The 19962-nt window shown below is 36.0% G+C and overlaps 1 protein-coding gene across 2 annotated transcripts in view; it reads left to right on the top strand.

Annotated features, from left to right (window-relative positions):
- The window catches only part of TOPBP1 (DNA topoisomerase II binding protein 1), a 54009-nt gene that overhangs the window by 21481 nt on the left and 12566 nt on the right, over window positions 1-19962 (top strand). For both annotated transcript variants that reach the window (XM_031437037.2, XM_010998573.3), the window contains exons 13-23: window positions 416-627; window positions 1880-2166; window positions 8422-8595; window positions 8686-8795; window positions 12117-12240; window positions 12841-12987; window positions 13102-13204; window positions 14504-14696; window positions 16515-16735; window positions 17585-17754; window positions 17988-18099. In XM_031437037.2, the coding sequence (XP_031292897.1) occupies window positions 416-627; window positions 1880-2166; window positions 8422-8595; window positions 8686-8795; window positions 12117-12240; window positions 12841-12987; window positions 13102-13204; window positions 14504-14696; window positions 16515-16735; window positions 17585-17754; window positions 17988-18099 (1853 nt within the window). The remainder of the gene's footprint in view (window positions 1-415; window positions 628-1879; window positions 2167-8421; window positions 8596-8685; window positions 8796-12116; window positions 12241-12840; window positions 12988-13101; window positions 13205-14503; window positions 14697-16514; window positions 16736-17584; window positions 17755-17987; window positions 18100-19962) is intronic.

Here is a 19962-nt window from a genome sequence, read left to right as displayed (position 1 = left end):
AATATTGATAACTCACAAATATTGACAGGATCGAATGAGATTATGTGTGAAAATGCTTAGAGAAATTGTAGTTGGCTGAAAGGTATAACATATTATTCATATACTTCCCTTGTTCTGCTGGTTGTTTGATGCCCCATTGTGGAAGGAAAGGCAGGGTGAGTGGGTAATTTTTCTGGTTATTTCTTAAAAGTCTAGTTTAATTTGCTTATGTTTTTATAAATTGTAGCAGTACATTTTTATCCTAGAGTAAGCATTTGTAGGGGGATTGATTTAAGAACTAGAACCAACTTTCAATCTGTGAGGATTTTTTTTTATACTTAGAAGTCTAACAACACTGTTGTATTAGAAACTTCATTCTTACTTTGCTGGCTAATTGTGCACATGACCATTTGCTTTCTTTAAATATAACTTCCAGGGTTCAAGAATTCTTCGTTCGCAAATCCAATGCAAAGAAAGGCATGTTTGCCAGTACACATCTTATATTGAAAGAACCAGGTGGTTCTAAATATGAAGCTGCCAAGAAGTGGAAATTGCCAGCAGTCACTATAGCTTGGCTATTGGAGACTGCTAGAATGGGGAAGAGAGCAAATGAAAGCCATTTTCTGATTGAAAATTCACATAAAGAAGGTTAATATTTTCATTTTGTTCTTTATTTTGTTCAATTTGACGATTTCTGGGATATGAATGTACTAAAGCTTGTTATTAGGAAAAGTCATTGATTTCCCCCTTTCACGTGAGCCATGTTGGGCATTCATTATGACGGGAAGGGAATAAATGTGCGTTCATAGCACAAATGTTTAATTTGTATCCATACTCTTGAGTGTAGGCACTACCTGAAAGCTAGAGGATACAAAATAATATAGGAGCATCCTAGGGTCTCAGTGTTTGACGTCTAAAGATGTGAGCTTAGATCCCATTAACTGTTCCTTCTGTGGCTCCCACTGACACACTGTGTAATTAAAGTGCTCTCTAGTCCTCATCTTTGGACTTTTGTATGTTTTCTCTTGTCCACCTCAAGCTTGCCTGTTCCTCCTTATCTTTCAATTCTCAGCTTTGATGTCACTTTCCCTGGAAAGATTGTCTTGACTCACCAAGTATGGCTTTTGTCTTGCCATGACACCCTGTCCCTTTTATAGCTCTTATCCTAATGTTATCAATCTAGTTTACGTTCATGTTTCCATGTTCAGCCACATGCTCTGAAAAGGTGAAGAGTGTGAGTGTCTTGTGCGTTATAGATTTCCATTGCCTGGCATTGGGCTTGTCATGGGGCACCTGTCTAATAAGTGTTTCTGTTAAGTGTTGAAAAAAAGGTGGGAGTCAGGGTGGGAGGACACAGTAGCCCCTCTTGTAAGATGATGGCATCCCTGGGCACACTTCAGGGACAAGTCAATAGCTTGGGAACAGCTATCAGAGCTATCATTACTTTTACCTAGACAAACTGGAAATTTTACAACTGAGGCAAAGTAATGTTTATAGGTCATATTAAAAATTCATTAAGGAATCTCCAGAAGCTTGACTGTAGTTGTTAACTCTGAGTATGTAATTGGAATTTTCTTTTTACTCTGCTGTTGACTAACATGACATTTATTTATATAATTTGGGGCAAATTTTGAGGTTTATTGAGAATATTTCAAGTTGAAATAAGTTGAAACAGGAAATCTAATTTCATTAATCAGTTCAGTTATATGCTTGTCTAACTCAACGTATATTTTAATGTATCATCCAGTTTGTTTCTTGGAAAGTCGATTTAAAGTGTACTTGAGAAGTCACATGAAAATTAACAATAAGATATAAAAATATTACTTCTCATGTGCCTCTTTAGAGACAGAAAGATGGCATTAGTGGCTCACATTTGTTTCTTTTCCTTTTAAATCTCTAGAGCAAGGTTTGGAAACTGAAACAACAAAAGGGGTGAATCTAAATCCAGATACTCCAGAGCATCCTGTCACCCACCTGGAAACTCACAGAAAAACAGCTGTTACACCTTTAGATATGAACCGCTTTCAGAGTAAAGCTTTCCATGCTGTGATTTCACAGCACTCTGGACAGGCTTCAGTCTCCCCTGCAGTGGGACAGCCACTTCAGAAGGAGCCCTCATTACATCTGGATACACCATCAAAATTTCTGTCCAAGGACAAACTCTTTAAGCCTTCCTTTGATGTGAAGGTAAGGTTTATAGAGAATGGTCCTGGAGTTAACAATTTTATAGTTTATACAGTTAAAGCAGCGAATTCTCCATCGTCTCTAAAGTTTGTAGTAGTAACTTTTCCAGAGGTGTTAGTGAGTAGATTCGTAGTGTTGGGTCCCAGTGTATACCCAGGTTTGAGGTAATAGCTAGAGAGGTATATGGTGTGAAATCAGTACATCTGGGTTCAAATCCTAGATCTCTCATTAACAGTATGACTCACAGATCATTTAACATATCTGAACATCAGTTCCTTTTGTATGAGGATAATATCACTTACTCTGAAAACTTACAGGCTTATCATAAGAATCCAATGAAATGGTGTGATGAAATAATTCATAAACTACAAAATAATATAAATACATTGCTACTTATGCTTTGATTCTAGGAGTACACCCAGTGCTCTCTTTCTGAAAATGTCCTATTATCACTTTACTTTTCTATCATTTCCCTTAAAAAGATGAGTTAAGTGTGCAGCTTTCTTTGATCTCCTGAGCCCTGGAGTATGGCTCCCTTTCTGAAAAATTCTTTAACAAATCCAGGACTAATTCAGCCTTTTCAGATGGTTTCCTTTTATTCCCCCAAAATAATTTTCTTCATTGTTCCTTTAGTAGCTTTTGGCCTTTCAAGTGGCTGTTCAAACCATTATCTATGATTTTTTATCCATGAACCTTTGCAAAATTATTGTAACATTCATCTGTTGAGGTCTTTTGCTCATAGAGCTTAATGATTTTTACTAGTATGTTTTGGAGCAGACTTTAAAAAGTTTACAGGCTGTTCATCTTCAGAAAATAAATATAAATTGATACTTGGGACAATTTTCTCCAAGCTAATCTTTGAAGAAATTTCTACTGAAGTAACATTTTGTGTGACTAACACTGTTCATTATGCCTTAAGAGATAGAGGAAACCACTGGTGGGAACTGGGATCTAGAATCAGGCCTCTGCTTTGCCTCTTGCAGGCTTTTAAGGCAAGTCCACCTGTTTGGGTTTCATTACCCCATCTGTAAAATCATGGCGCATATCTAGATGGTGTCTGAGGTCTCATAGCTCACAGACTCTTTGAAAAGTAAATGAAATAACATTAGGAGGCAAGAAGGTGGTGGGAATATTTTCAGTGATTGAGACCATTCTTTAGAGACCTTGCAGTGGAAAGCTCATGGTTCTGAAGTGGTCTCAGTGAAGATATAAAACATGTTTAAATGTATCATTGTTTAGAGTCACAGTTTAATTAGCAGTGTTTCTCTCTCTTTCTCTTTTCTTGGGAGGATGATATATAAAATAATACTTCATCTTATTATAATCAGTGAGTATTCAAATTGATGTAATATGGTATATTGAATTTTTCTTCTGAAAACAAAAGGGCCATGAGTCCATATCGGTCACAAAATTGAATGTATATTGGGCCTCACAATAAAAAAAACACCCTTTATTTAAACTTAACTTTTAATTGACTCACATCAGAAAAGTACAACAAATGTGCTGCTAAATAAAACATTAGTGTTAACAGTTGGGAAGCCACAGTACATGTTTGGAAAGGGATCATTGCCAATGTTGTAGAACCTTCCTCATGCCCTTACCTGTCACCCCTTCCTCCCCAAAGGTGACACTCCTGACTTCTAACACTAGCTTTATTATGCTTGTTTTTCAAATAGCTAGAATCATATATTCTTTTGAGTCTATTTTTGTTCGACCTTCATTTGGAAGAGTTGTCCGTGTTGCTGCCTGTAACTATAGTTCACTGATTCTATTACTATATAATAATCCATTGTGTGGATATAATGCAGTTTACATATCTGGTTTACCATTGGCGGGCGCTTAGGTGGTTGCTATTTTGCTCTTACAAGCATAAGATCCATGCTGTGCAACTGTGAACATTCTTGTGCATGTCTCTTGGAATATGTGTGCATGCCTTTCTTTTTGGTATATACCTAGAAGTGAAATTGCTGGGTCAGTAGAGACTGACGAGCTGTCCAAATGGTTGTACCAGGTTATACTCCCACCAGCAGTGTATTGAGCCCCCAGTTGCCTCATCCTTGCCAAAGAGGTATTATAACTTTTAAAAAAATATTTTACTTGGAAATAATTTCTGACTTAGAAAAAGTTGCAAAATAAAAATAGTACAACGAATACTCATATACCCTTTACTCAGCTATGTAGAGTTTTCATTAATTTCCAGGTGGAAGGACTTTGTTTCATTTTAATTTCTAGTTTTATTGCATTGTGATCAGTGTTTGTAATAATTCTACTTCACAGAACTTACTGATCTTGTCTTCATACCCTGATATATGATCAATTTTTGAGAACATTCCTTGATTTTTGAGATTCCTGGAGAAGAAGGTATATTCTCTATCAGGCTTTTCTCTATCTAAACAAAAGATCTGGCTGATTATGTTAGTTAGATCTTTTATATTCTCTTCCTGCTTTTTGTTCATTTAACCCTTCTTATACTAACAGGTATTTTCAAGTTTCCTAATATTGCTATGTTTTATTTCTCCTTGAATCTCCTGTGGTTTTTGTTTTCAAAAGATACTTACTGTGTTACTTAGGGCACAGATATTCGTAACTGTTATGTAAATTGGAATGTATCTTTTGTCTCATTTAATGCTTTTTGGCTTGAAGTCTACTTTGTATCAGGATTTAAGTCCCTACTCTCTCATTGTTTTCAGTTATCTGTGCATTTCTTTATTTTTAGCCTTTTCAGATTGCTGTGTTTTAAGTGGGTCTCCTTTATACAGTGTAGAGATGGGTTTTGCTTTCTGAGCCATTTTGAAATTTTTTCTTTAAATTAGGCAAGTTTAACCCATTCACATTTAATATGACTTATATTTGGTCTCAGTTCTGGCACATGTTATGTTGTAATTGCTATGTGATTATGTTTTATATATGTTTATTATGTTTCTTCATTTATTGTGTTTTCTTTGTTTTGGGTTTTGTTTTTCCTTTTAGTATTTAGGAAAGGGTTTGTTTGTTTATTTTAGTCTCATGGTTACCTTTGTATTAATATTTCTTATAGTGTCCTTAATCCCCCTTCCTCTTTTAACCTTTTATTTGTCAGTTTAAATTATGTCTTGACCCCTACTTACTGTTTCTATCATGGTCAGTAATCTTACTCTGTGTCCCCCTTTTCTCTCTTCCACTATTTTTAATTGCATTTTTCTACTTTGTCAGAAAATAAAATGTTTATATATTCTTCAACCCCTGGACCTCACCCTTATTTTAATCTTAACTCTGCATTTAAAGGTACGAAATGCTCGCTGTCTGTCCTTTGTGGAGCTTCCCTGTCATCTTCTGGTAGGATGAAATTTATCCTCTAGTAGTTTCCTCAGGAAGGGCTTATGTGTACAGGGGTTTATGAGTTCTGCTCATTTAAGACTTTTACTAAGGCCTTGATTCTTCAGCAGATTGTTTGAATGTACTTTTCTTGGTTTGTGTTTTTTCCCTTGAGTCTCCTGAAAATGCTTCTCTGCTGCTGCCTTGCTTTCATGTGTATTATTTTTGAAAATTCTCAGGCTAGTCTAGTTATGTTATCTGTAAGTTATTTCATCTTTCTTGCTTGAAGGCTATCTGGATTTTTTTTTTTAATCTTTGAAGTTTAATTGTTTTACAAGGGTATGTCTAGTTATTGATCATTCTCCATCGGTTTTCCCTAGTATTTGGTGAATTCTTAAATGTTTAAGAATTTGGATCCTTCTTCAAAATTTTTGATCTGAGAGATTAGAGGAATGGAGCTGCCAGTCAACTGAACTGAACAGAATGCGTTGGGGCCTAAAGTTCAAGAATTCATATTTTGGACACATGAAGTTTGAGATGTCTGCTAGACATCCAGGTTCTTTTGTCATTTAGGCAGTTACACATAAACCCTGAAGTTTGAGGAATGGTCTGGGCAAGAGAAAGAAATTTGGAGATCTGAGTTTGTTGATAATATTTAAAGCCATATGAAAAGAGATGCCAAGAGAGCAGGAGAAGAAGACAGAAGTGGTCCAAGGAACACCCTGAGGGGCTCACATTTGGAGCCTTAAAAGCCAAGTTAAGAAAGTATTCGAGGAAGGAGTGGTTAACTGTGTCATATGCTGCTGAAAGATCAAGAAAGGTGAAAACAGAGAATTGACCACTGGAGTTTGCATTGTGGAGGTGACTGTTGATCTTAACTATAAGGATTATGATGACATTGTTGAGGTGGAAGCCAGTGTGGGTTCATATGGGAATGTAAGAAGAGTTCCAGACATTGAATATAAACAATGCCTTTGAGGAGTCTTACTATAAAGGGGAACCAAGAAATGGGATGGTAGCTGTAGGGCAAAGTAGAGTCAAAGGAGGCTGTTTCATTTTTAAGGTGGAAGAAGTAACTGTATGCCGATGGGACTAATCCAGTAGAGATCCACTTGATGATGCAGATGAGGGGGAAGAATTGGTGAGAGGGGTTGGGAGCTAGTGTTTCAATGGAGGAAAGAAGCAGGAGGGAAGCAGTGTTCACGGCACAGATGCTGAAGGTGGGTAGACGTGGTTTAGGAGTACATGAAGAATCCTTTTAAATGCTACAGAGAAATTAAAAAAAACTTTAGCAAATTCCTTAATTACCATGTTCTTGCCAAAAAAAGATTAAATATCATAAAGATCTAGAAAGGTAGTATAGATTCTGTTAACAATGCAAGCAGAAATGGTATATGAAATCTGAGAAGAATAATTGAGGGTAGGCACTAGCCCTGCTAATTATTGAAACATCTCCTAAAGCTGCAGTAATTGAAGCAGTGTGTTGTTATCACATGAATAATCAAATCAGTGCACAAGATTACACCCCATTCTTCTATCTATATAGAAGAAGTGTCATATGATAAAGATGGCATTCAAATCAGACAGCTGGGTAGCCATCTGAGAAAAGTTAGGATGCAACCTCACACCTTACTCAGAATGAGTTTCAGAGGATCAGGTATTTAAATACAAGAAATGAAGGCATAAAAATTCTAGAACAGGCCATGAGAAAGTGAATTTGTTTTTGAAAAATTCCAGTGAGAGGAAAGCCTTTCTAACTATAACATAATACCAAAAGAAATAAAAGATCCATATGAATTTGACAGCATAAAAAAAGTCTTTACATTTGACTATGCAGATTTTATAAATGTGCAGTGAAAGTATTTGTTTAAAAAAACTTCTCCATGGCAAAAATTTGACAAAATGGGAACAAATGTGTATATATCACAGTGGTGATAGATACATAAAAATTTATACAAATGTATTTATGAAAGTGGATATTAAAAAAAGACTAATAACCCATTGTGAAAATGGGTGAAAGGATAGGAAGAGATAGCTGTCACAAAAAAGTTAAATAGAAATATACATACGTAAAGATGTTTAATTTCATTCAGTTTAAGAGGATGGAAAATTAAAGCAAGGAGATAATTTTTTTAACCCATCAAGTTGGCAAAAAAAAAATCTGGTTACTCACTGTTCTGTCAAGCATGTTGGGGAACACTGATGCCTTACTCATGAGAATATCAATGTTGGTATACGTTTTGCTTAAATAGTTACTTTTGCTGTTGCCTGTGCAGAGCATCATTATACTGGCAAAAGACTGTTAATTTGAATATTCATCAGTTGAGCACTGGTTAAATACCTTCTGCTGCACAGAATACATGGGATACTATGCAGACGGAAAGAGAATGAGCACAGGTCCCTGGACAGCAGTGGCCCCCACTCTTAGGGGGTTCTGGGTGGCTTGGAAACAGGAATATATTTTGTGCCTTTGAAGATTTGTCACAATTCGCAGCTCAGTCTGACTATTGAACCTTCCTTATAGTTGATGTCTTGCTTATATCCAGCCTTGCTTACTTTTTTCCTTCTGTGTTTTTCGTTTGCTTATTTGTTTTTTTTGTTGTTGTTGTTGTTATTTATTTTAACTGCAACTTCAACTCTTAAGATGAGACAAATGTAAGCACTGCTGAATATGTAAGCTTGGTAGTCTCTGAACCAGTTTGCTGGACAGTATGAAATTTTTTTTCTTCTTTGTGTATAGGTACAGATAATATTTCATTCCTTTTGTTGTTTGGGGGAAGGCCAGAGGAGGATAAAGCTATAATCCAGTTAACTGAGGATTATCCCCCGTCTCCCTTCACCTCTCCTTTTTGTCTTTCCTTATCTATTTACCTCTCTCTCTTCCCTTCTCTCCCCTCTTCTTCTTTCTCTCCTTTCACCTTCTTATCTCTCTCTCTCTCTCCCTCTCCCCCTCCAAACACACAGGATGCACTTGCAGCCTTGGAAACTCCAGGAGGTGCCAGCCAGCAGAAGAGGAAACTGAGTACACCGCTCTCAGAAGTCATTGTCAGAAACCTGAAACTTGCTTTGGCAAATAGTTCTCGAAATGCTGTCGCTCTTTCTGCCAGCCCTCAGCTAAAGGATGCCCAATCAGAGAAGGTAGAATTAGATCTCTTATTAAAAGGGAGTTTTAGATAAAACATTTAAACCTATAATGGTTGATCTGTTTCTTTTCTTTTCCACGGGCAGGAAGAAGCTCCGAAGCCCCTTCACAAGGTGATTGTGTGTGTGAGTAAGAAACTCAGTAAGAAGCAGAGTGAACTAAATGCGATTGCAGCCTCTCTAGGAGCTGACTACAGGTATTTGCACATTTTCCTCTTTGGTGGTGATATGGCCTAAATTTATAGGGAAACCTTAAGCTGTTGTGAGGATCTACAAAGAAACTATTTTGGCTTTCACTATGTCATATTATCTACAGAATCTCTCCAATTGACTTTTAATTGACTACGTCCTTTTAAAATACTCTCTCCCATGTCAATTCACTCTTATATGTGTGTTTTTAGGGTATATTTAACAAATATATGAGACCCTATTTTGTGCCACTAAAAATCCTTGTCTTTAGCGAGTTTACAGTCTAGTAATACATTTGGGTCTGAGAGTAAGCATGTTTTTAACCTTAGTGATTTTCAAATTAGAGCCCTTCTGTGAATAGTACTAAGTCCTGCAGCACTCCTGAATTTAAATGGTCTTTTTTGAGGATGTTTTAAATTCTGTCATTTTTACTACATTGGAAGCATATATTCTCAGAGCCGCTGTCATTCTGACAGCCAAGCCAGAGCTGGGTCTCTAGCACAAATGGCGTCAGTATCAGGCATTGAGAGACGCTTGCCTATTCCAGCCAATCCTGAGCTGACTGTACTTTTCCATTGTCTGTGGTGCTAGCCTTCTTGATCACTTGTTTTCAGCCATTCATACATAGCATAGTGATTGGTCTTATAAGAAACAGTTGGAGCAATATGATTAGCTTCATCATAATTCAGTTATCTTTCTGTATGCTAAAGAAATTAGATTAGGAGAATATAAAAATAAAATATATCTGTGACAATTATAAGCATCTTAGTATTTAATTCATCTGTTGTAGAAGAGTGAAGCTTTCTTACTTTAAACTATGATCTGTATTTATGTATTATTCTATAACATTATCTATAATTATATTACATAATTACCTAATGTTATATTTATATTACTTATTACCAGTTGCTAAGCAATTAGTATTAGCCAAGCATTATCTCATTTCATTCTCACAATAGCCATATGAGGGTACACATATTTGTCAAAGTTGAATGCTTCCTTGGATATTGTTTTTCTATGTGGATTTGATGTGAGACTTAAAAGAAAAATATAAGACTTGTGTTTTTATAAGATTTAAAATGCCAGTCCTCTCAGGATAAAAATAAAATACGTTGCTGAAATTCCTAAGTAGGGTTTAACTGGCCAATTGCATTAGAGTTTGTATTAAATGTATTCCTGAAGTGGATTTCTGAGACTTGGTAATGAACGAGAGAGAAGAACTCTTTTAATATGTAAAGGTTTCAGTATTTCTGCACTCATGGGGTAGTCAGTTCTCAAGTGAGGATGTCCCAGGTGTTCTCTTCCATAAGCTAGGACCAGAACGTCCTTTTAAAGAGATCATCTGATGCTGTCTTCTGCCTTCAACATCTAGACAAGATCTTCTCAACATATCAAAGCAGCATTCCATTTCTATTGCAAATATTTATATGACATTTTTTCTATTAAAACGGATTTCATAAATATAACTTACCTACTTTTATCATTAAAAAAATAAAAGTAGAAGGCACATAATAATAGAATGTATATTTAGTATGTAAATGTGTGTGCCTGACAACAGTAGAGGAAAACAGAGTATTTATATTTTTGCATTCATATGTAAGATCACTTCAAATGCTACAACTATGAGGCTGAAACAGATATGGAGACTCAGATACCACGAGCAGCATTTCTGTTTGTAATATGATTTTACCAAGAGTTCTTCACATTTGGCAAAGTTTCAAAGTAAGCAGAGTAGTCTTACATCGATTACTCAGTACTTGAATGTCTGGTATATTAGTGTATATTAAAACTGCAAAACTTATAAACTGTCTTTATATGTAAAACAGGTTCTAGACTCATCTAATTATAAACAACTTTTTTTTTAACCTGTGAGAATTTCTTTTGGAACATAGGAAAATCATGTAGGGATATTTGTATGTATGACTGTTGCCCAGAATTTCTAGCAGCCCTAGACATTACAGAATGCTAATAGCACCCCCAAAATACAAACACAATCACACCACAGATTTCCAAAGTAGTTCCTGAAAGCACTGATCTGTACCAAGGATTGCGCAGATAAGTTTTATTAGAACACAGTCATGCCTGTTTTCATATTGTCTATGGCTGCTTGCATACAGCAGGACGAGAGTGGAATAGTTGTGAAAGGAATAGTGCTGCAAAGCCTTTTAAGAAAAAATTTGCCAACTCCTGATCTGTCTACATCTAATATTGACAACCATTCATAGTCTGTCCTTGAAAGACCTCTGAGGACTAAATCGCGTAGTTCCTGTATTCATAGTGGAGTTGAATAGTAGTAAACTACAATGATTCAGGCAAAAAATATTCCTCTATTTTTCTGAATTACCTTGATACTTTATTTAAGTTTTATTGTTTTACCTCACAGGAGAAATAGAAACAATTATTAGAAAGACTAACAATTCAGTTAGCAAGGGATTTTTCACTACTGCTTTTAAGGGTACACAGGCAATAGGAAAGAGAGATGTTTATAATTTAGGAGGAAAAGTCCTCTTAAATATTCCTCCTTATTTGTTTAACTTGGCTATTTAAAAAGTTCAGAGATGTTTCTTATTTAGGAAATGGAAAGTATGTTGTATCCATAAAGAGAAATGTCTATTTATTTTGATTATATTTAGAAATACAATTTTTATTTTCTCCTTTGTTTTTACTTGATCTTTTGAAGGATGACACATCTTGCTTTTTTTAGATTATTTTCCTAGGTCAAGGGAATATTAAATGGGAAGAAATCAGGAGCACAATATAATAGCTAAGAGTGTGGGTCTTGAAGTCAAAACTGACTTCACTACCGCTTAACTCACTGAATATCCTCGAACATGTTGCTTTAACCATGTCCTTCAGTTTTCTTATCTGTTAAATGGATAAAATAATACCAGTGCTTTAGGATTGTTGTGAGGAATGGATGAAATAATCATGTGTAAAGTACATAGTCTATTATGGGGCACAGAGCAAATGTACAGTGAACAGTGACAGCCGACAGCTGGTAGGCAGAGTGGGTGCGTTGCCATTTCATTAATTTGAAATACATTTATTGTTACCATAAAGTGATACGACAAAAGAGAAAACTGAAACAGTTCAGAATAGAATACAGAAGAAAGTAATATTTTAAAGAATATCCTTCTAAACATCTCCTAGTGTTTATATACCTAGAGATATATGTATAAAATTTGACAGTGAAATTGGAGCCTGTCATGTAATGTTTTTGCTTACTCTGGTTCTTAAAAGTTTTGTGAAGGTCACAGTAGACAGTAATAGTGATCTTAAACTAACGTAGATACTTCAGTTATTCAATTTTTTGTATTTGGTTGTTTCAGGTGGAGTTTTGATGAGACAGTGACTCATTTCATTTATCAAGGGCGACCAAATGACACCAATCGAGAATATAAATCTGTAAAAGAAAGAGGGATACATGTTGTTTCAGAGCACTGGCTTTTAGAAGTAAGCAGTACTTTTTTCCCTCCTGTCCATGTTAACTGAAAATGTATACAAACAGTATTTCAAGTCACAAACCCATTTCTCTATATGTAAACAAGTTTGATAACCTTAGTTAAATTGCACATTTCATTTCTTTGGCATCCAAAATGTAAGATCTTTAATCCTTAAATGCATAAAGAGTCTTTAACGGGTGCTCTTTCTGATTCTCCAGTTCTTTTCACTAATTAAAAATGATATGAAAGAATACTTTATAATAATTTGGGGAGAATTAGTTTAGCATGCCAATGCAGTTTAGAAATGTTTTTCTTCTTTCCTTTTCTTTTCTTTCTGAATATTCCCTGGAGTGTGATTGATATGTTGGCAAAAGCATAGAAATAGAATTAGATTTTATACTTTAGTGGCCAGGACACTGAAAAATGAAGACAGTTTAATTGTTATTTGTATGATGGACTTTTTAAGTGGCAGGTGCTTTTCAAAGCTTTAATTTTGTGAACTTTTGCCACCTTAGAACATAACGTATTGGTTTTCTTTATCCTACTTAACATCGTTTGTTCACTAAGATTTTTTTTCAGTCCTGTTTTAAAGCACACCATTGTATTGCAGTGTGCCCAAGAGTATAAACATCTTCCTGAATCTCTTTATCCACATACTTATAACCCCAAAATGAGCTTGGATATCAGTGCAGTGCAAGATGGCAGAGTCTGTAATAATCGACTGCTCTCAGCTGACTCAACAACAAAGGACGATGAGGTAGATACTGTGGATGGCACGTTCACCCCTGCTTTAAGCTGAATGTATTATATATTGCTGTGAAACCTTATACCAGGCTTGGTTTGAGAAATTCTCATTTTTCTCCTTCAATAGCCAGATGATTTGCCTTTAGAAGAAAATGATGTAGACAGTATGACCACCAATAATAAAGAATCAGCAACATCAAATGGATATGGAAGGAATGAATGTAAAGGAGGTAAAATATTTTGAATTACCCCCCCAAATTTTTTATAAATACCTGTCTTTCATATAGAATGCTTCCTTTGTATCAGATGGAAGAGTAAACTTATTTTTTATGTTGCTAAATACAATTAAAGCATATATTTAAGGGTTGAATTAAGGTTCCAGTTATTTAAGTAATACTTGGCAAAGCTTTAAGTGATTTAAGTGTGAAACTTGAAATTTGTGGAACCAGGTGTTTTGCAGAGTTAGTGTGATACAGCCCTAGTCTGTTAAAGTAGGCGGGGTTGGCAGTTCTTTTCAAAAATTTGTTCTTTGGTTCAGTTCTTTCCAATAGTTTTCAGAAAGTTTTATTGCATGTACAGTATATTTTAACATAAGTTCACATGGTTTTAAAGATATGGAAGGAGGTGTGAAGAGTTTCTCCCACCCTTCTGATATTATTTTCCTATGGGTCCTTCTAGAGCTGTTTCACGCATACACAGTCATCAACATATATGTTTTCTCCTTCTCCACTTTTTAAAAAATACATAGGTGGTGGATTACTATATATGCTGTTTTATACTTGATCTTGATCTTTTTATTTAACAGTTCAACTCGTGGAGTGTCATATTAGTATATAAGGAGCTTCTTCAGTCTTCTCCCCTTTTTTGGCCACTGTGTGGTACTCACAGTATGAATGGTCCCCTTCATTTACCCAGTCCCTTGTTGATGGGCGTGTGGGTTATTTCTAATTTTTTACTGTTATGAAGAGTGCTGCAATGTGTAATCTTATACCTATCAGTGTCCTCTTTTTAATGGATTAATATTTTCTAATTTCCTTATTTTTCCTGCCCTAGCAGAGCTCTCCCTATCTTGACTTACCTATTTAGTTAGTCCCACTCTGTTCATTCCAAAAATGTTCATTTAGTACCTTCTTCAGTTTTTAGTCTATAGGGAAACCAAAGATAAATATGTTGTGGTCTGTAGTTTTGAGGACCGTAGGGGGAAATCACATACATAAAACGACTGTAATGTACCTCACGGTGTAAGACAGAACATGATAAGGTGAAAAGCAGGCAGGGAACTCTACAAAAGTTTGATAACTGCAGGTCTTAGCCGAGCGTCTTCGAAGCTGTGCAGTCCTCATAGGGAGGGCTGCCTTCACGTTCTGCAGTTTTTGTAGTCTTAGTACGTTACTGTAGCCTACAGCAAGTATTCAGTGAATGTCAAGTTAATAAATCTGTGTTCAGCCAAATCTACACAAAGTAGTTAATGTGAATGAGTGTAACAAAAAGGAAGAACATACCTTGATTGGTGTGTTTTTGTTTGCAAGCTCTGACACAGACCTTGGAGATGAGAGAGAACTTCCAAAAGCAGCTGCAGGAGATAATGTCTGCAACGTCAATAGTGAAACCCCAAGGGCAGAGGGCTTCGCTTTCAAGAAGTGGTTGTAACAGTGCCTCTTCAACCCCTGACAGCACGCGCTCTGCCCGCAGCGGACGAAGCCGAGTCCTGGAGGCACTGAGGTATGCGCCGGTCACTGGTGGCGGAACAGTTTTTCCTCCTTCCCTCCTTTGTTCCAGGCAGTTGTAGAATTCTTACTTGGGGACAGGGAGCAGAGGTTTGTTCCATATGAAACACCTGCTTCCAGTGAGGCATGATTAATACATTTTACTACCTCCCCTGAGAAAGAAATGATTTTAAGATCCAGTTTGCCTTGTTTGAAGTGGATTCCGTGGACAGTCCTGTGTTCTTAGTATTAAATAATATTAATAATAAATACATAATATATAAAAATTCAAGCAGTTCTTTCTTATTGGAACTACATGCATTTTGTATTCTCTTTCCTATCTTCTAGGAAAAGTGATTACAGATCTTGGTGTGCTGTGACTTAACTAAGTTCAGTAGCATAACTTCATTTTTTTTTTTTTTTTTTTTTGAGTGAAGGTAGATTTATTCAGAGAGATACATTGAAAGGCAAGAGAAAGGCCATGAGGTGTGGGTTGGGTGCTCAGATTAAAAGTAAGTACACCCTCCATAGACAGAATGTGGGCCGTCTCCGAAGAGGGAGAGAGAGGGGCGATCAACTTCATCTTTTATTTCATAGAAAAATCTCTGATTGTGTGATGAGTGTTATACTACTTATATCTTGAACTGATTAATTGAACTATGCATTTATCTTACTTTAACTCTATCTTTCATGAGGCCAGTTCTTTATCTGAATACTGAGCAAAAACGGCTTTTTGTTTAATATTCTTCAGATCATGTTTTATCATTAGAGAGAGCCTAAATCTTGTACAAAGTCAGAGTAAGTAAATATTCTCTGAGAGTATTTAGGCTGTCTTCCTTGTATTTGAGGCAAATGAACTCCGGGAATATCATCAGATTTGGCAGATTATTTTTACTAAGAATCCATTGTGTATATACATGGAAATACTCAGTACATACATTGAAGGAAAGTACTTGGGGTTATCTTTACTTCCCAGTGGAGTTGTTAAAGTTACACCATAAAACACACTTCACTCTAGCTCACTATTGGACTCTGGGAGGTTTGATTACCAGTAGCCACAAGGACCTTCTTTTAAGGCAGCCTGTAAACATTGTGCTTCCTGTGTACTTATGGTTATTTCAAGTGGTAAGTATACAACTACTGACTGGTAAACAAAGTCACTAGGTTTCCGAACATTACTATGTTTCCCTAACCCTATATGGTTAAGAGAAATCCCCCCCTTTTTTTAAATTCAAATGTAGTTGAGTTACAGTATTGTGATAGTTTCTGGTGTACAGCAAAGTGATTCAGTTATACATATGTATATTCTTTTTCCTACTCTTTATCATTATAGGTTATTGCAGGGTACTGAATGTAGTTCCCTGTTCTGTACACTAGGACATTGTTGTTCATCTATTTTATATACATCACTATTATATATAATAGTGTGTAAATCTGTTAATCCCAAGCTCCTAATTTATCCCTCCCCCACTTTTCACCTTTGGTGACTGTAAGTTTAAGAGCAATCCTCTTTTTAAACTCAGCAGTCATTCCACAATTTTTAAAAATTTTTCTTGACAGTAAACTTTCCCCTTTGAAATTTTAAATATTTGGACATTTAGTCAAAATACGTGTTTTATTTTCTAAGTAAAACAGGTAAGTTTCTGGGAGAAACATTTTTAAAAAGAAAAAACTTCCCAAGCTTTATTTATTCAATAAATGTTTTCAAGTGTTTATTGTGTGCTAGATGGGAGGCATGTAAAAGTGCACCACTAATTTACAGTCGAGCTTAGGGAATTTACAAGTGTGGATTTTACTATGGCTGTTTGTTAAAACTGTCACTTTCATTTCTTAGGCAGTCTCGTCAGACAGTACCTGATGTCAACACAGAGCCCTCCCAAAATGAACAGATCATTTGGGACGACCCTACAGCCAGGGAGGAGAGAGCAAGGCTCGCCAGCAATTTGCAGTGGCCTAGTTGTCCCACACAGTACTCTGAGCTTCAGGTTGACGTCAAACAGTTGGAGGATTCTCCTTTCCAGGAGCCTTTACATGATTCAAAAATTGCTGAACAGGGTAATGAGAAAGAAATCTACTTACTTGTTTGTATTAAGTACATGTTGACCTCTTAAACAGATAAGCATCTTGTGATCTCTGAATTGTACATACAAACGAAAAACTTCAAAATCAGATGTTTCTGATTTAATTTAAACTTTTAAAAGTCAGAAAAATAATTATAAATTGAGGTAATTTATCAGTAAATTGAAAAAAGGTATTTCATTCTTAAATTTGGAGATCGAGATTAGGAATTTTTTTTCCCAGACCTTTTCCAGTCTTTTTTGCATTTGTGTAGTTAATGCTTAGTTTTTCTCCCAGTCACCTTGTTTTCATTTTAAGTCTTCTTCTAAATTTCACCCAACACATACCTACATTTGTTCATTGAATTTGTATGAGTTTCTCTGAATTCCCTGTTTTTTCTTTCCTTGGGCTTTACCTTGAAAGCAGAATGCTCCCTATCTTTCATCTTTTTGGTCATCTCTCCCCTACCTCCCTTCTCTTTCACATCCCATGATTTTTCCTCTACACTAGATATATGGATTTATCTCTGCTTTTGGCTTTCTCCAAGTGTGGAATTGCTCTCATTTTTAAAATTTAGGTTACATTTTACCAGTGAAAGCGTGGTATTTAAAGAAACGGCTAGAGAAGCCCATGGGTAACACCATTTTCCCTTTTAAAGCTAATCAATTGCACTTATTTATAAGCTCTAGAAATAGGCTACTTCTTTTGCATGTTCTTTTTACATTCCAGAATTTATGTTTAACTGTATCTTGGCTAAGACAGATGAGAATATTTCCCAGAATTTGTTCCTAGTCATATTTGGGTAACATCACACAGCAGCATTTTTTTTTTTTTTTTTGCCCTCAGCTGTCTGTGATCCTGGAAACGCGTGTGTGACTGAAGAAGCCGCAAAACGCCCGATCGCTGAAGAAGTGGAAACTCCCATGAAAGACAGCCACTTGATCCCTACACCGCAGGCTCCCAGCATTGCCTTCCCTCTGGCCAACCCGCCTGTGGCTCCACACCCTAGAGAAGAGGTTTGTTTATCCTCAGTATGGTGATAAGGCTTTTGGATATTGCTGTTTTGCTGTGTTCAGAATTTGTTGATGATATCAAGGATTCATCAAATGTTGAAAGCTACATTTCTTTGTACTCTCTTGTTATTTCTGTATTTGATAACTCAGAAGACTAAAATGTCAATATAAAAGAATTGTATACCTGATAACTTTTTTTACGTTAATTTTTTCTAAAATAAACTCTTCCATTCCAGATTATAACGATAGAGGAGACCAATGAAGACTTAAAAAAACAGTACACATTTCAGCTGTCATCTCTGAATCCTCAAGAACGTATCGATTATTGTCATCTGATTGAAAAACTAGGTACAAGTATTTTCCTTAGGTCAAAAATGTCCCATATATTAACCTTATTTGGAAGTCAGATGTGGCTGATATTGATATCATTTGTAAGCTGTAGAAATTGAGATTAAAAAGACAGGTAACTTGTCTAAGGCTGTACATTGAGTCAGCACTGGAACTTTGATTTTATAAAGCTCTAATCTAAATCTAAAGTCACTGGGTCATGGGATTTAAAGCTTTAGATTGAAACCAACTATTATGATTTGAGAATCTCTTGTGCTGCTCCGTCAGACACCATTCTGGAAGCCACTCCGAGCAGCACTGTCCAGTAGAAATGGAATATGAGCCACATATGTCACTGGAAGCTTTCTAGTAGCTACCTGTTTAAAAGTAAAAAGAAACAAGTGAAATTAATTTTAAACATATTTTATGTAACCTAGTATATGCAAAATATATTCAGCATGTAATTTGCATAAAATATGTGAGAGAGTGAGATATTTTACCTTTTTTTCCTGCTGAGTCTTTGAAATCTGGGATCTATTTTACCCTTCTAGCATATCTCAGTTTGGACTGGCTGTGCTTCAGGTGTTAGGTAGCCATACGTGGCTAAAGGCTACTGTATTGGACAGAGCAGCCCTATAGAGTTAAGAACATCATAGGAAGAGAACTTAATGTGATAGCTTTATACATAGAAAACATTAAGAAATAATGGTTTTTTATAATAGTGGCCCTGAGTCATCAAGAAAGATTTAGTATCATTTAGTGCTACCCTTTTAAGTATGTGGAGAACCATGATATACTTTTTTTTTTTAGGTTTCTATTAGATACAGTTGTACTCTTGATAAGCTATGTTTCATGGAAACTTTACTCACATAGAACACTTTATGTTGGAGCTATAAGTTAGAATTGCTAAGCTTTACCTAGAGCTCACCAAAATGGAATGCTTTCGCATGTCTGTCTCCTACAGTTTGTTCCATCTCTGTAAACTGTTGGCAAGAGTAGTAGCAACTAACGGAGACTTATCTAGAGGAGGACAGAGTGCAGAGGCAGATGGGTACAGACTGCTGGAACTGGGAGTCTGTGACTAGAGGGTTTTTGATACTAGAATGCAAAGAAACCCTTCATTGTATAAATGAAGCAACTATCGCCAGCTGCCCAACTGCTGTACATAAATAAATCCATTATGTTGTCTGGATCACAGTATAAATTTGTTACATAGAATTAGATATTGATATTAATAATGGAATTTTTACCTTCTTGTCCTTTCGTCACTGTGATCCTGGGTGAGTTACTCTACCTACGTCCTCATGTGTAAATTGCAGATAATAACAGTAACATACCTTCATAGAGTTGTGAGGATTAAATGAGTTAATAATCTGGAGCACTTTCTTTAGTCCCTGGCATATTTGCAGTAAGTGCTCAGAAAGTCTTGGCTGCTATTATCATCAGAGACCTCTGTAAAGCATGAGATCCAATGTTTTGTTGAAATCTTAGGAAGTCCTTAATACAGCTCTGTCTAACCAGTAATCAGGTTAACCTCTAAAGTATAAACCAAAAGCCATGCTTTACATAAGCTTATATTTCCTTATGCCTTCTTTCCTCAAAGTCAGACTTCATACATACATATCTGAGAGGAGGGTTCAGCTCCCACCTGCTCCTTCATCTCTGTTTACCTAGTGTGTGTTTTGCTCCCGAGTGTCTGTGTTGATCTACTGACCTTATTTCCACTCACAAAAAATCTCTTTTGCTTTTAGCTGTAGATACTTCCTTTTGACCTCCATCTCCCTGGTTATATATATTCAGTGCTTGAAATTTGCTAAGGTAGTTGAGAGAGACTTAACAGGTGTAATGACCAACTGCAGTTTGTGGCCTTTGTAGTCTATTTCT

The sequence above is a fragment of the Camelus dromedarius genome, chromosome 2 (genome assembly GCF_036321535.1).
Source record: "Camelus dromedarius isolate mCamDro1 chromosome 2, mCamDro1.pat, whole genome shotgun sequence".
NCBI classification, from domain to species: Eukaryota; Metazoa; Chordata; class Mammalia; order Artiodactyla; family Camelidae; genus Camelus; species Camelus dromedarius.
The sequence above is the reverse complement of the archived record's forward strand: the minus strand, read 5'-3'. Positions and strand labels throughout refer to the sequence as shown.